The sequence below is a fragment of the Salmo salar genome, chromosome ssa10 (assembly GCF_905237065.1).
Source record: "Salmo salar chromosome ssa10, Ssal_v3.1, whole genome shotgun sequence".
NCBI classification, from domain to species: Eukaryota; Metazoa; Chordata; class Actinopteri; order Salmoniformes; family Salmonidae; genus Salmo; species Salmo salar.
The window spans coordinates 41,321,780-41,338,764 of NC_059451.1; the positions used below are offsets into that span (position 1 = coordinate 41,321,780).

The 16,985-nt window shown below is 49.0% G+C and overlaps 2 protein-coding genes across 4 annotated transcripts in view; one reads left to right on the forward strand and one right to left on the reverse strand.

The window, feature by feature from the left end:
- Positions 1-15,313, reverse strand: part of LOC106560406 (zinc finger CCCH domain-containing protein 3) — a 102,817-nt gene extending 87,504 nt beyond the window's left edge. The window contains exons 1-3 of the mRNA XM_014123293.2: positions 15,027-15,313; positions 13,130-14,729; positions 12,616-12,797 (exon numbers count right to left, since the gene is read on the reverse strand). Coding sequence (XP_013978768.2) covers positions 12,616-12,797; positions 13,130-14,729; positions 15,027-15,099 — 1,855 coding nt within the window. The 5' untranslated portion in view covers positions 15,100-15,313. The remainder of the gene's footprint in view (positions 1-12,615; positions 12,798-13,129; positions 14,730-15,026) is intronic.
- cyldl (cylindromatosis (turban tumor syndrome), like) overlaps positions 15,228-16,985 on the forward strand; it is a 14,784-nt gene continuing 13,026 nt past the window's right edge. Inside the window, exon 1 of one of the 3 annotated variants that reach the window (XM_014123304.2) lies at positions 15,228-15,463. The gene's annotated coding sequence lies outside the window, so the exon portion shown is untranslated. Of the gene's footprint in view, positions 15,685-16,985 lie in introns of all 3 variants that reach the window. The other 2 variants (XM_014123305.2, XM_014123306.2) reach the window with 2 other exon arrangements.

Genomic DNA, 16,985 nt, shown 5'->3' on the forward strand with positions numbered 1-16,985 from the left:
AAACTTCAGTTAGTGCTAAATACGGCTGCTAGAATCCTGACTAGAACCAAAAAATTTTGATCATATTACTCCAGTGCTAGCCTCCCTACACTGGCTTCCTGTTAAGGCAAGGGCTGATTTCAAGGTTTAACTGCTAACCTACAAAGCATTACATGGGCTTGCTCCTACCTATCTTTCGGATTTGGTCCTGCCGTACATACCTACACATACGCTACGGTCACAAGACGCGGGCCTCCTAATTGTTCCTAGGATTTCTAAGCAAACAGCTGGAGGCAGGGCTTTCTCCTATAGAGCTCCATTTTTATGGAATAGTCTGCCTACGCCTGTGAGAGACGCAGACTCAGTCTCAACCTTTAAGTCTTTACTGAAGACACATCTCTTCAGTAGGTCCTATGATTAAGTGTAGTCTGGCCCAGGGTTGTGAAGATGAAAGGAAAGGCTGGAGCAACGAACCGCCCTTGCTGTCTCTGCCTGGCCGGTTTCCCCTCTTTCCACTGGGATTCTCTGCCTCAACCCCTATTACAGGGGGCTGAGTCACTGGCCTACTGGTGTTCTTCCATGCCGTCCCTGGGAGGGGTGTGTCACTTGAGTGGGTTGAGTCACTGACGTGGTCTTCCTGTCTGGGTTGGCGACCCCCCCCTTGGGTTGTGCCGTGGCGGAGATCTTTGTGGGCTATACTCGGCCTTGTCCCGGGATGGTATGTTGGTGGTTGGAGATATCCCTCCAGTGGTGTGGGGGCTGTGCTTTGGCAAAGTGGGTGGGGTTATATCCTACCTGTTTGGCCCTGTCCAGGGGTTTCATCGGATGGGGCCACAGTGTCTCCTGACCCCTCCTGTCTCAGCCTTCAGTATTTATGCTGCAGTAGTTTGTGTCGGGGGGCTAGGGTCAGTCTGTCACATCTGGAGTATTTCTCTTGTCTTTTCCGGTGTCCTGTGTGAATTTAAATATGCTCTCACTAATTCTCTCTTTCTTTATTTCTCTCTCTCGGAGGACCTGAGCCCTAGGACCATGCCTCAGGACTACCTGGCTTGATGACTCCTTGCTGTCCCCAGTTCACCTGGCCGTGCTGCTGCTCCAGTTCCAACTGTTCTGCCTGCAGCTATGGAACCCTGACCTGTTCACCGGACGTTCTATCTGTCCCAGACCTGCTGTTTTCAACTCTCTAGAGACTGCAGGAGCGGTAGAGATACTCTCAAAGATCGGCTATGAAAAAGCCAACTGACACTTACTCTTGTGTTACTGACTTGTTGCACCCTCGACAACTACTATGATTATTATTATTATTATTATTTGACCATGCTGGTCATTTATGAACATTTGAACATCTTGGCCATGTGCTGTTATAATCTCCACCCGGCACAGCCAGAAGAGGACTGGCCACCCCCTCATAGCCTGGTTCCTCTCTAGGTTTCTTCCTAGGTTTTGGCCTTTCTAGGGAGTTTTTCCTAGCCACTGTGCTTCTACACCTGCATTGCTTTCTGTTTGGGGTTTTAGGCTGAGTTTCTGTACAGCACTTTGAGATATCAGCTGATGGAAGAAGGGCTATATAAATACATTTGATTTGACTGGGCAGGGACGGGAGGGAGGGACTGGGGCAGGGACGGGAGGGACTGGGGCAGGGACGGGAGGGACTGGGGCAGGGACGGGAGGGACTGGGGCAGGGACGGGAGGGACTGGGGCAGGGACGGGAGGGACTGGGGCAGGGACTGTGGCAGGAACGGACTGAGGGAGGGACGGGAGGAGGGAGAGACGGGAGGAGGGAGAGACGGGAGGAGGGAGAGACGGGAGGAGGGAGAGACGGGAGGAGGGAGAGACTGAGGGAGGGACAGAGGGACTGGGGCAGGGACGGGAGGGACGGAGGGCCTGGGGCAGGGACGGGAGGGACGGAGGGACTGGGGTAGGGACGGAGGGACTGGGGCAGGGACGGGAGGGACTGGGGCAGGGACGGGAGGGACTGGGGCAGGGACGGGAGGGACTGGGGCAGGGACTGTGGCAGGAACGGACTGAGGGAGGGACGGGAGGAGGGAGAGACGGGAGGAGGGAGAGACGGGAGGAGGGAGGGACGGGAGGAGGGAGAGACGGGAGGAGGGAGAGACGGGAGGAGGGAGAGACGGGAGGAGGGGAGAGACGGGAGGAGGGAGAGACTGAGGGAGGGACAGAGGGACTGGGGCAGGGACGGGAGGGACGGAGGGCCTGGGGCAGGGACGGAGGGACGGAGGGACTGGGGTAGGGACGGAGGGACTGGGGCAGGGACGGGAGGGACTGGGGCAGGGACGGGAGGGACTGGGGCAGGGACGGGAGGGACTGGGGCAGGGACGGGAGGGACTGGGGCAGGGACGGGAGGGACTGGGGCAGGGACGGGAGGGACTGGGGCAGGGACGGGAGGGACTGGGGGCAGGGACGGGAGGGACTGAGGGAGGGACGGGAGGGACTGAGGGAGGGACGGGAGGGACGGAGGGACTGAGGGAGGGACGGAGGGACTGAGGGAGGGACGGGAGGGACTGAGGGAGGGACGGGAGGAGTGAGAGACTGAGGGAGGGACGGGAGGAGTGAGAGACTGAGGGAGGGACGGGAGGAGTGAGAGACTGAGGGAGGGACGGGAGGAGTGAGAGACTGAGGGAGGGACGGGAGGAGTGAGAGACTGAGGGAGGGACGGGAGGAGTGAGAGACTGAGGGAGGGACGGGAGGAGTGAGAGACTGAGGGAGGGGCGGGAGGAGTGAGAGACTGAGGGAGGGGCGGGAGGAGTGAGAGACTGAGGGAGGGACGGGAGGAGTGAGAGACTGAGGGAGGGACGGGAGGAGTGAGAGACTGAGGGAGGGACGGGAGGAGTGAGAGACTGAGGGAGGGACGGGAGGAGGTGAGAGACTGAGGGAGGGACGGGAGGAGGGAGAGACTGAGGGAGGGACGGGAGGAGGGAGAGACTGAGGGAGGGACGGGAGGAGGGAGAGACTGAGGGAGGGACGGGAGGAGGGAGAGACTGAGGGAGGGACGGGAGGAGGGAGAGACTGAGGGAGGGACGGGAGGAGGGAGAGACTGAGGGAGGGACGGGAGGAGGGAGAGACTGAGGGAGGGACGGGAGGAGGGAGAGACTGAGGGAGGGACGGGAGGAGGGAGAGACTGAGGGAGGGACGGGAGGAGGGAGAGACTGAGGGAGGGACGGGAGGAGGGAGAGACTGAGGGAGGGACGGGAGGAGGGAGAGACTGAGGGAGGGACGGGAGGAGGGAGAGACTGAGGGAGGGACGGGAGGAGGGAGGAGGAGGAGGGTCACTGGCTGGATAACTCTAGAGAACCAGAATAGACAGGTGGTTCGGGTGTCTGGTCCTGCAGCCTGAAATGGAAAGTTGGAAAGGCTGAGAGAGAGATTAGAGGGTCGGGTTTCCCCATGACAGAGGCCGGGGCTGGAGCGCCCTGGAGGTCAGGTTTCCCCATGACAGAGGCCGGGGCTGGAGGGCCCTGGAGGTCAGGTTTCCCCATGACAGAGGCCGGGGCTGGAGGGCTCTGCCTGGGTTTGGTGGAGGGGGCCAGGTTAAGCAGCACTGGACGGGATGGGGAAGTGAGTCAGGGTGATAATTGGTCCTTCGCCTTACCCAGCTGACCCAAGGAGAGAAGGGGAGCAGAACTGGACGGGACAGGTTGAGAGGGAGGGAAGGGTAGACTGAGGAGGGGGTGTGTGAATGATCTGGCCCCTAGCCATGCACAGCTGACCCAGGGAAAGAAGGATGGGACAGGTTGAGAGAGAACGGGTAAGCTAGCTAGGAGTCTAGGAACGCGGGAAACAGGGGTGAGAGTGATCTGGCCCCTGGCCATGCCCAGGTGACCCAGGGAGAGCATCAGCCAACCAGTTAAATAGGAAAAAAAGAGGAATAGAGGGAGTGAGCAAGGAGGTGGGGGGAGACAGTAGAAATGGGGAAGAACTAGAGGGGAAAGTGAGGGGAAGAGGAGGGGAGGCAGGAAAAGCATAGCTGAGAACAGCCTCTGAAGCTGGATTCTATGGTCTATGGTATGGGCAGTCAGAGTGGCAGGGACAGGCCCGTGCACATGGCCCTACCCATCTCCACTCATCTCTTCCCCCCCACACACTACATTATACCAGCGGGGTGCAGAAGAGGGGTTGACTAGTAGGTGCTATTAGCGGAGTGAGTGAGATACTGGTGCTACTGATTGACAGACAAAGTGGCTGTGGTTAATTAGTAATCTAGTGAGTGCGAGTGTCAATAGGTTGTTTGAGAGTGAGTGTGCGAGTACTATATGTATGTGAGTGAGTAAACGAGTACTATATGTATGTATGTAAGTGAGTGAGTAAACGAGTACTATATGTATGTGAGTGAGTGAGTAAACGAGTACTATATGTATGTGAGTGAGTGAGTAAACGAGTACTATATGTATGTATGTGAGTGAGTGAGTGAGTAAACGAGTACTATATGTATGTATGTGAGTGAGTGAGTGAGTAAACGAGTACTATATGTATGCGAGTGGTGAGTGAGTAAACGAGTACTTTATGTACTCCTGCCCTAACTGGAACACAAGTGTCCCTGCATGCGGCCGGGCAGGAGGGGGAGAGAGAGGGAGCGAGCAGGAGAGAGGAGGCCCCATAATTAACATGCCAGGCGATCCGAGGACTCTGTGCTCTTCTTCCCACACAAATACCAAACCCCCATGATTATTATGGTAACACTTCACTCTGTGAAGACACATGGAGGAGAGGGAGGGAGTGTTGGATTACTGGAGGGTTGAGGAGGGGGCTGGGGTGAGGGATAGAAGCCAGTGTCCTTCTCTGTGATTGATTGACTGGGGGACTGGTCTAGACATTTTTAGGAGCAGCTTCGTGTTATACAACAGAACACTTTCTGAGTACTGTACTCAAAACAGAAGACTATAAAAGCACTACTCTGAGCAGGTGGATGGGAATTGTTTTAAAAAAAATGTTTTTTCTCAACTGCACCGTTTGTAATGTTGACATTTTATTGCAACGCAAACCAGTGGTAGCCTGGTGGACCCAGTGATCAGGTGAACTGAAGTAGAATGGGGAACCCAGTGATCAAGCTGGTTCCACCAAGCTAAACCAGTTGTGCAACAGTCTTCCATTTTTCATCAAACAAACTTAAGCAGAAACCCATACCTGAATAAATAGCCAGGTGTACTGTATGTAGAGGCCAAAGGTTTGTCTGAAACCATGTAAACACAGTAAAACTGATGGCATACACTAAACCATAATAAAATCAATCTCAGTGACTGTCACATGACCATGACCCATATGGCCTTGAGGTTTAACATGGGAACATTCCCACCCAGTTGCATTCCCTATTACCACTAACTAACACCCCTGTTGGCATGTCTTTGGACATCATTTGCAGCATGTGTGTGTGCCTGTGCATGTCATCCTGTTAAGGATTCTGATTTATCTAGCCAGCAGGGCACAGAACACCTTTGACTGCTCTGGGGACCAAGAAAACATTTACCCCGTTTTTGGCAATGAGGCCCTTTATCTCCTCCCAGAGTCAGATGGACTGATGGGTACCTCTACCTTCCTTCATACTGGACACAGAGTCAGATGGACTGATGGGTACCTCTAACTTCCTTCATACTGGACACAGAGTCAGATGGACTGATGGGTACCTCTAACTTCCTTCATACTGGACACAGAGACAGATGGACTGATGGGTACCTCTAACTTCCTTCATACTGGACACAGAGTCAGATGGGTACCTCTAACTTCCTTCATACTGGACACAGAGTCAGATGGACTGATGGGTACCTCTAACTTCCTTCATACTGGACACAGAGTCAGATGGACTGATGGGTACCTCTAACTTCCTTCATACTGGACACAGAGACATAAAATGGTCTCCATGAGTTCGTCGGACTCTGGGGAAGGAGATAAATTGGCCAAATCCAAAGTATCCCTTTAACTGGGAAGAGTTCAGGTTAACGTTACGATTTCTGCCTACACCCACTCAAACCATATGGATTACACATTTCAACACGTCCCTGAAAACAGCGGGTCCAACCCGTTTACTTATACTCAGAAAAACATATGAACGCACACAGGCGCACGCACGCACGCACACACACGCACACACACAGACCGCATCTCAAAGGTTTCAGAACTCCACATAGATCCTCTGAGTCGTCACAGAACATCAGACAGACAAACCCTGGTAAAGACTGTTCTATGCAATGAAACGTTTCCACAGGCCTGCGTGTGAGCGTTTCCACAGGCCTGCGTGTGAGCGTTTACACAGGCCTGCGTGTGAGCGTTTACACAGGCCTGCGTGTGAGCGTTTACACAGGCCTGCGTGTGAGCGTTTGTGTGCGTAGGTGAAGTATTCCTAGTATCCATCCCAGTTCAGGGTGGTTTATGTGCATGTCACACATGGCCTGTCCATCAGGTCTTTAGTTATGGCCAGTTGACAGGTTGATGAGGGACAGAGCTGAGAGAGGAGGTCCAACCATCATGCAGCTCAGTACGGGGGGGGGCTGTGTCATACCAGGCCTCCTAACTGGTTGATCACATGACAATATTGGTTCTAGTAACAATGTGGCCAGAAGAACAGTCCAATCAAATCATCTAATACAGGCAAGAAATGAACCAGAACAAAACTGATCAATATAAGCATAATGTAGTGGATAATGACTCCAGGGATGTGGCTGGTCCTTCAAAACAACAAAGCAGCATGTGTGTGATTCTGTGGATGCCTGAGGGTGCATGTGTTTCTGTGTGTGTGATTACCTCATGCAGCCATGTGAGTGAGTGTCTGAGACACACAGTGTGCCCACCTGTTTGACACAGAGGGCCTGAGAAAGTGAAGAGGAATGAACAGAATGTCTGTCTGTGAGCACTGGGGTTGGGCCCAGATATGTTAGTGTGTGTGTGTGTGTGTGTGTGTGTGTGTTGCCTGATTAACACAGCTATGGGAGAGTGGTGGGGAATGGCATTTAGAGTGGGATATTTTACCGAGCAGCTGAGGAGAGAAATACACACACGCGAGATTCACTCTCCTCACTCTATAGCCTCACTATTAAAATAGTGAGAGACGATTACTGGCATGCAGAAAGATTATTTTACACAAATGGGTACATGCATGGACATTGCAACACAGCAACTGTGTAGTCTGAAATCAAACAAACAAACACATGCCCTATAGAGCTGTGTGTGTGTGTGTAACAGAGAAAGAAGAGAGAACTTTCAGGAAAGAGAGAGAAGGAGAGGAGTGATAGAGGAGAGATTCTGGTGAGAAACTAGAGAGTGTGTGAACCAGCGAATGATGCAGAGAAACAGACTAAAAGAAAGACATTAAGCCACGGCCAAATAAGGACAGGCTTTTGAGTGAGACGCATCAAATGACATCAGCGTGTGTTGTATTGGTGCCATATTTTAACTATAGATAGATATATCTATGTATATCTAATGCTAGATGGAATGGTGCAATCAATTCAATACAGAAAGAGATCTTTAGAATAAACTACTGTGCTGTATAACATAATAAAAAAATATGAGTATAAATCTGCTGCCCTGATTTTAATAACATACATACACCATTTAGCTGACACTTTTATCTAACGCGACTTCCAGTCACACGTGCGTACAGAGGGGGTGTCGTGGGGTTGGCTTGATCTGATTAACGACATCAGAGACAGACGGAATATGAGGTGGTAATCTCTCCGGCCAGGAAACGTAGACCTCTTTATCAACATGTAGTCATGTCGGCCAAAACAACCATCTATAGTTGCAAGTGTGCACGCAACACCTTCCCCGCATTAACAGATCCACACACCTTCCCCGCATTAACAGATCCACACACCTTCCCCGCATTAACAGATCCACACACCTTCCCCGCATTAACAGATCCACACACCTTCCCCGCATTAACAGATCCACACACCCACATTACGTCTCATATACTAACGCTGAAGAACTGCACATTCAGGTACTTTTGATGGTGAATTCATTAAACATAAAAAGGAAAATGGCGCACACTGCTGCTCATGATACCAGGTGATTTTATTATGATGTCAAAAATAAAAGTATAAATCATTTCAAACTCCTTATATTAAGAAAACCAGACGACACCATTTACTTTTTTCCGTGTTTAGTGAGTCCACCAGATCAGAGGCAGTAGGGATGATCAGGGATGTTCTCTTGAGTGTGTGACAGACCATTTTCCTGTCCTGCTAAGCATTCAAAATGTAACTTTTATACTTTTGGGTGTCAGGGAAAATGTATGGAGTAAAAAGTACAACAATATAAATAGTAAAGTAGATACCCCAAAAAACGTTAAAGTATTTTTACTTAAGTACTTACCCCTCAATAAAATCACCCGGGCGCACGAGCAACAGTGTGCGGCAATTTCCTTTTCCTGCATGCATGACTAAATTGCTTTGAATAAAACCGTCTGCTAAATGGCATAATAATATGTTAGAAATCATTAAATCACTATCTTGATAAGTCACATGAAGACCTAATAGCAGAGTCCAGGGGTAAGACTATAATATAGTATTATATAAGAATTATACTGTCACTAAGTGAAGCCTAAATACATCTGTGGTTAGATGCACACATGACACTGAACACCACAGGTAGTGTGTGTGCATACATGTGTGTGATGACAGGTTGCAGACAGTGGGAAATGACAATGAGAGGTTAACAGGGTCTGATGACGGACCACACAGCAGTGATTTATGGACCTAATAAATGGGCTGATCGTCGGCACGGTAACGAGATCCCCACAAGGTTTCGGGGGAGGGGGTACCAATAACTTGATGCTGAGAAATGTGGGGACATAGCTGCCATATCAGAGCCAGTACAGGAACCTGAACCACTCCACCTCTAACGCACAAACAGGTCAACATTCTAACCCCGCCCGGGTGGGAGAAAGAAGACTGTGTGTGTGTGTGTGTGTGTGTGTGTGTGTGTGTGTGTGTGTGTGTGTGTGTGTGTGTGTGTGTGTGTGTGTGTAGGTAGCAGTGAAAGGGATCTGTCCAGCCAGGGTGATTTACACAAACAGAGCTAGACAAACTGACAACAGAAACTGCAATAAAACACTACCCAGCCACTGACTGAGGGAATAAGAATGTGTGTGTGTGATGGTACCAAATAAAGTCATACCAACTCTCAACCAGTTAACCATATGTTGAGTGAGGGACAGCAACAGTACACACTGTACAGTCACACACCCCTTCCTATATCTAGAAATACTCCTTCACACCATCAAACTGGATAATCTGCCATTTGTTTAGTAAACAAACAATAGCCGGTTGCCCTCTCAGCTTTGCCCCTTGACCTTTGCAAAACCAAAGTGGACACGTTGTTTGCGGACCGCACAACCTAGGCTACACTTGTGAGGAACACGTTTTGGTTCATTTCATTCCATTAACGAATGGTCAATTTATTCAGTCTTTTGTTTGTAGCGCTCCTGTTAATGTTGAGTGAGTATGTGCACCCGATTATGCAGGCTACCTGCATAAAGCGGAGTCAATCACCACCTTCCGTAGACACCTGAAACCCCACCTCTTTAAGGAATACCTGGGATAGGATATAGTAATCCTTCTAACCCCCCCCCCCAAAAAAATATATAGATGTACTATTGTAAAGTAGCTGTTCCACTGGATATCATAAGGTGAATGCCCCAATTTGTAAGTTGCTCTGGATAAGAGCGTCTGCTCAATGACGTAAATGTACCTGGCCTGAGCTACCTGGCCTGGAAAGGTGCCCGTTTTGTGGATCTGATAGTATTTCTGTGTCTTAACCCCCCACCAAATAGCCTACAGCTGTCTGTCAGGAGCTCACTGGCACGGGAAACTCTGAGGGCCCAGAATATTCTATACAATGTTGCAAGTTTGCTAGCCAGCTTCAGGCCAGACCAAGTCAATAGTTGATACAATGTTTTAAGTTCCTTGCAGACAGGCCATGTGTAGCCAATTGATTTATAGGATGTCTTTTAAATCAGGATATTTTCTACCTGCAGGCTGCAATGTTTTTATTTGTTGGCTTTATGTAGGCTATTTTTACATAGAAGCAATAGAAGTTACTTTAAGAATTATGATTAACCACATGATAATGATTTTGAGATACGAAGGCTTTATTCTAAATGAAATGAAAATGTGCATATGCAAATCATAACTGGCACGCAGATTGGTAGAAATGGTACAATAAATTGGCACTCCAAATGGAAAAGGTTGACAACCCCTGGTGTAGCCTATTACCTACCGGTAACTTCAGGAGCTTCATGGCAGAATCTATGAAGGCCAGCAGCAGCAGGAGGAGGAGGGTCGGGAACAGGTTTTTCTTCTTCTGGTTAGACTATCTTGATCTCTACCCCCCCACCCCGAGTCATTTGTGTGTCTTAATTATTGAATCACTGTGTGCTTAAAGCATCAGACAAGCTCAGTAGCCTACATATAGTTGATTTTATGAAAACGTATAGGGTGTGTCAATATAGAGAAAAATACAAGTTTTAACATTTTGATCAATCGATTTGTTGAAAGAACAGACGACGCTAGGTTGACTAAGATTTTGTTTTGTCAGGGACAGCCCTAGTGGAAACTAAACTTAAGATAACAGGGTGATCAAATTAAGATCATATACCTGTATGTTAAAGGGGAAATCCACCACTTTTCAACCTTAAATTCATCATCTCCAGCACCATACCAGTGTATTTTACAAATGACGTGCATCTACATTCTGTAGTTTCCCTTTAAGATTCAGAGAAATAACAGAGCAAACAATGTGATTATAATAGGCTACATTACATTACACAGAGACATAAACAGTCACAAAGAGACCAACAAAGACAGATGGAGAGAGGCTGAAATAGAGATGGATGGAGGGAGGGAGAGAACTAGGAGAGATATCCGTCACATAGGGCCTGAACCCGCATGGCTCAGCACTCCTCCACTCTCCTCCTTTCTGTGTTCTGTCCGTTCCTGTCGTTTATCTGCTTTATTAGGTTATCTGGGCTCTCGCACCCCCCCTCAGGATTCATTACGGCCTTAACTGCTCACTTAGGTTTATGCTCTCTTTAAATTAAACTGCAGATAACCGGGCAGCCAAATAAACACCTGCACTACCGCCGAGAAAGAGAGAACTCATTGAAGAGGAAATGAAGAAAAATAACAGTGTCTGTGTGGTCATCAGTACTGTAAGACTGGTCCCCATCATTAGTAATTCAATTTGCTCTTTATTAGAGGCTCTTATCTGCAGCACAGAAGGCTACTTTCTATCTCTCTCCCTCGTTCCATCTTCTTCTATCGCAACATCCTTTCTTCCCTCTATTTATCCTTCCCTCCCTTTCTACCTCACTACATCACTGAGAAACAAACAATATAAGTCCTGCTTCAGGCCAGCTACATCTCTACACCTACAGAGGACGATAAAGCACAGAACTAGGAGAAAGAATGACTGGATGGAGAGAGAGAGAGAGAGACGGGGGGGGGGGTCAGAGACAGAACGAGGCAAGAGAAGAATTAGACAGCAGGAAAGCAATTGTGGACAGATAATTTGTGTGAGGGGGGAGAGGAGGAGGGTGAATGAAGAGAGAGAAAGGAGAGAAGCAGCGAGAGTGAGCTATGGAGAGAGTGCCAGACAGCCAGCCATCAGGATGAATAAAGCCTAATGTTAATAGTGATGGCTTTTTTAATGTCTACTCGACTCCATTGACTGGGGGCGATTACACTGAGATGGGCATGAGAGGGATGAAGAGAATGGAGGGGTGGAAGGAAGGGAGGAGGGGCCGAGGGTTGTAAAAACACAGATTGCGTTCCATCAGGTTAGGCCTATATTCTCTAGTTCGTTAAAACAATCCAATTTGCAAAAGGATAATTATGCATTAGCTGCTTTTTATCTAGTGGGCTGGCTGGGGGGAGAGGAGAGTGGTGGTGCCAGGACTTGATAGCAGCAGCCTCTTCCCCACCTTCACCCACTGCAAATTACCCACTATCACGGCTCAACTGGGTAATCAATTACCACCCCTCCCTACCCCCTACACACACACACAGATCACAGCAGCGCTCCATAGGCCTCTCAGAGAGAGGAATGCTGACCCCTATTGGAGAGAGGGGACAGTGTGGAATAAAATTGGCCCAATCAAAGCACTGGCAACAGTGCAAATGTCCAACAGTATCCTAAAATGAGTCACTAAACCATAGAGCTATTAGATAGTACTGTGGATCCAGTCTGTCCATGTAATGTCATTCTCCACGGAGGATACATTCATTAAGTGAATTCGTCACGGCTAACAGAGACAACACCACTCACAACTAGCTGAATGAACTAGCTAGACCTCCTGAGTCCTGAGTAGAAGGAAAATTATAGTAAACAAACTATTTATCTAATAGGACCTCTATATGATTTACTCTCACTGTCAGTGGAAATCTGACGGTGTGTTAAGTTTAAAATGGATAGAAATTCCATGAATTCCTCCATTTATTTCAGAGGTACAGTTGATGTAAAAAGGGTCAGAGTTGTTTTTCTGGACAATTTACTTCTTGGCCTAATAGGATGAATGATGTTTACCCCCGTATTCCCTAGTGTTTGCCAGGATGTAATCGTAATTAGTAAGATCTTATTTATTTTTCCTGGTTAAATAAAATGTAAAATAAAGTGCTGTCTTTCTACCTGTCCTGGAGGGGCTGGGGGAGAGACGTCGTAGCTTGTGTCTGCCGAACGAGACCAGTTCACGGGACAGGGTCCAGACCGGGCTGTGTGTCCGAACCGGGCTGTGTGTCCTTCGGCAGAGAGAGTAGCGGCTGTTCAGGGTCATGTCTGCTGGGCTGGACCTCCGCTCTGATCCAGACTCACTGCAACACACAGGACAGAGTATGTGTCAGAGACAGGTAGGTGTGTGTGTGTGTGTGTGTGTGTGTGTGTGTGTGTGTGTGTGTGTGTGTGTGTGTGTGTGTGTGTGTGTGTGTGTGTGTGAGAGAGAGAGAGAGAGAGAGAGAAGTGTGTCAAAACATTCAAAAAAAGATAGATTTGCTGCCACTCTCTGGCCAAAGGCAATATTACATGTTCACTGGTACAAAATCAGGATAAAAAGAGACATATTCCAACATGCATTACTAGACATAAGAGAATAGGTATGAGACAAGTAAAGACATCTCTGGCTTCCCTTGATCCTCCTCTTTCTCACCTGCTAGCCGACCTCCTGATAATCTTCATCCTGCTCCTGAGTTTGAACCCTCCAGAGGAGGAGGAGGGGGGCACTATTATGTGTTGAGTTACAGATAAAGGGACACTGGACACCCCCTTGGCCCCGTTCTCTTTCTCCGAGGTCCAATGAAACACAGACCCACGTCGGGCCCCTATCCCTCCTCCTGTACCAGTCTGCTCCCCTCCTCCAGACACTGCCTTCCAGCGGTAGCGACTACCGAGGGAGGTGGAGGCACCTGCTGCCTTACGCTGCTTGGCTAAAAGACTTGGGGATTTGGGTTTCTTGGCTTCCCCCTCTCCCTTCTCTGGAGCTCTCTGTGGCAGAGCCAGGGCTTTGGGTGAGAGGGGCTTCCGGGACAGCCTGGCCTGGCCACTTGCAGAAGACGACACCCAGGTGTACTTGGTGGTCTTAGGGACTGCGATGGATAAACTGAGCCTACGGGGAACCTTCTTGATGGGGGCAGAGGCTCTTCTACTGGGGATGGCTGAGGCACAACTGGGGAGCCCAGGATGGGAGACTGGGATGGGGGAAGAGGTGATGAGTATGTCTGGGGGCTGGGCCTCTGTTCTGGCCTGGCTGGGCCCAGCTCCTCCTGGCTGATGGCTGTTCACCCAAGTGAACTTGGAGTGTCTCTGGGGAGAGGAGGTTGTCTGGGGCTGGGCTGGTGTGCAAGTGGACATGGGGCTTAGTTGGGGTCCTTGTAGGGCACTAGGGGAGGCAGAGAGAAGGAGTGGAAGAAGTAAAGGTGGGTTCGTATCGCTAGGGATGAGGTTGCCAGTGGTTGCCTTGACAGTGTGTTTACCTCCTGTGCTGGTTTTCTCAGAGTGACGAGGTCTGATATGCAGCTGAGCAGTGCTCTGGACCATGGTGGTAGTAACAGTAGATTTGTCTGAGACAGGGACAATTATCAATTCTGTATTATTTTCTCCAGGGGCAGTGGTTTTCACAGGCAGTCCCATGCCCTTCCCTTCAGTGGTGGGCTGAAACTCATGTTTAGTCGCTCTCTGCTGGTCGTCTGGACATCCAGGCCCTGTTAGCCCAGAGAGTCCCAGCCAAGCATCACCCCCAGATCCTGTTCTCCCTCTGCCTGATTCAGTCTCTGACTCTATAGCTGTGGATCTACTGCCTGTCACAGTTCTTCTCACTCCCCCTGTGAGTGCATACTGCTGGCCCCTTGGTCCTGTTAGATCCCCAGACGTAGCACATTTTGTTCCATCCTTCTCTCCTCTAGCCAGGTCCTTATTGCTGTGGTTGGGCTGTGAGGTGCCTCTAGCATTAAGGGACAGCAAGCCAGTAGAGGAGTTGGGTTCTGCAGAAACTAACGGCTGCTCTAAAGAGTGCTTGGCAGTCTGTATAGTAGGTCTACTCTGCTGGGCTGAGCTGGTCTTGTTATTGAGGGAGTAGGTCTTCCTCCAGTGTCCCACGGACTGAGGGGGGTAAGGCCCACCCCGGGAGGGGAATGTGGGGGTGAAAGATGAGCTGTGACCCCTGCCTCGTGGCGGTGGCCTCGCTGGGTGCCACTGCCGGCCAGAAGTAGAAGGGACATCTCCATGGACACTCTTATGGTTGTTGATGAGACCTGTTAGATGACAGAACGAGGTAAAGAGGTAGCTGGCAAAAGTGGTAAATTAAAGTTTAAAGGCGTGAATCTAGCTAGCCTCTACGTTCGGTCGTCCATATGTAGAGGCAAGAATATAGTTAGTAACCTACGCGCCTGCTAGCGATAGCCAGCTAGCTAGGCATAAACAGATAACGTATTGGTTCGCAAAGCAAACACAGCCATGATAACAACTCTCAAATTTAATATTTCAGTATCAGCTAGTTATTAAATATAATACATCAGTAATGTTCACTGTACTGTAAACCACCAACTTACTTTGCAACAGATCGATTTGCCTTTTCAGCGCGTCTCTCTCCATGTTTACGTCCGAAGCTCCTATCGTCATCATGCAGCGCCACGGATATGTGTATTGCCGCGTTCATAACAACTGGGAACTGTGAACTGGTGCCGCGTTCAAACAGCTGGGAACTCGGAAAAAACTAGCTCCGACTGTGGAAATTCGATTTGAACGGTCATCAAACTTGGAATTCCAACTCGGGAACTCGGGCCTCTTTCAAGAGCTCCGACTTTCGGACCCGAAGAACACTGAATTGATGATTTTTTTCTCGTATTTTTCCGAGTTCCCAGTTGTTTTGAACGGGGCATATGACGACACAACAGTGAAACGAAAGAGGAAGTGAAGTGACTCGCTAGCTAGATACCGATCAAATCTTGCCTACTCTCGTAAGAAGATTTACATTACAACTTACAAGGTAAACAATATTGACTAAAATGGTATCTATAGTTACAGCATATGACTGAACATACAGCCTGTAGTAATTGGACTGATAGTTATTGCTCAATGCAATGGAGGGAATAAATAGCTGCGATCGAAGTTGGTTTGCACTTTGCTCAGTAGTCGCAGTTGGCAGCTGGCTTTCACTTTCTACGTGTGGTCTAATGCTGGTGTTATAATGGACTTTCTGTAGTGTGAGTAAGTTTACGTATGTGTTTATATATATGTATGTGTATATATGTACAGTGCATTCGGAAAGTACTCAGACCCCTTCCCTTTTCCACATTGGTACGTTACAGCCTTATTCTAAATGTATTATCCCACCCCCCCCTCAATCTACACACATTACCCTATAATGACGAAGCAAAAACAGGTTTTTAGAAATGTTTTGCAAATGCATATAAAACATTCAACAACAGAAATGTCACATTTACATAAGTATTCAGAACCTTTACTCAGCACTTTGTTGAAGCACCTTTGGCAGTGATTGCAGCCTCGGGTCTTCTTAGGTATGACGCTTCAAGCTTGGCACACCTGTATTTGGGGAGTTTCTCCCATTCTTCTCTGCAGATCCTCTCAAGCTGTGGGGTTGAATGGGGAGCGTCACTGCACAGCTATTTTCAGGTCTATCCAGAGATGTTAGATCGTGTTCAAGTCCGGGCTCTGGGTGGGCCACTCAAGGACGTTCAGAAACTTGTCCCGAAGCCAATCCTGTGTTGTCTTGGCTGTGTGCTTAGATTCGTTGTCCTGTTGGAAGGTGAACCTTCGCCCCGGTCTGAGCGCTCTGGAGCAGCTTTTCAGGAAGAATCTCACTGTACTTTTCTTTGTTAATCTTTCCCTTGATCCTGACTAGTCTCCCAGTCCCTGCCACTGAAAAACATCCCCACAGCACAATGGCAAATTCCAAGCAGGCTGTCTTTTACCTTTTACTGAGGAGTGGCTTCCGTCTTGCCACTCTACCATAAAGACCTGATTGGTGGAGTGCTGCAGAGATGGTTCTCCTTCTGGAAGGTTTTCCCATCTCCATAGAGGAACTCTGGCGCTCTGTCAGAGTGACCATCGGGTTCTTGGTCACTTCCCTGACCAAGGCCCTTCTCCCCCAATTGCTCAGTTTGGCCGGGCAGCCAGCTCTAGGAAGAGTCTTGGTAGTTCCAAACTTCTTCCATTTAAGAATGATGGAGGCCACTGTGTTGTTGGGGACCTTCAATGCTGCAGACATTTTTTGGTACCCTTCCCCAGATCTGTGCCTTGACACAATCCTGTCTCGGAGCTCTACAGACAAATCCATCAACCTCATGGCTTGGTTTTTGCTCTGACATGCACTGTAAACTGTAGGACCTTATATAGACAGGCGTGTGCCTTTCCAAATCATGTCCAACCAATTGAATTTACCACAGGTGGACTCCAATGAAGTTGTAGAAACATCTCAAAGATGATCAATGGAAACAGGATGTGAGGACAGATGCTAGGAGACGAGAAGCAAGTACAGGGAGTGAACA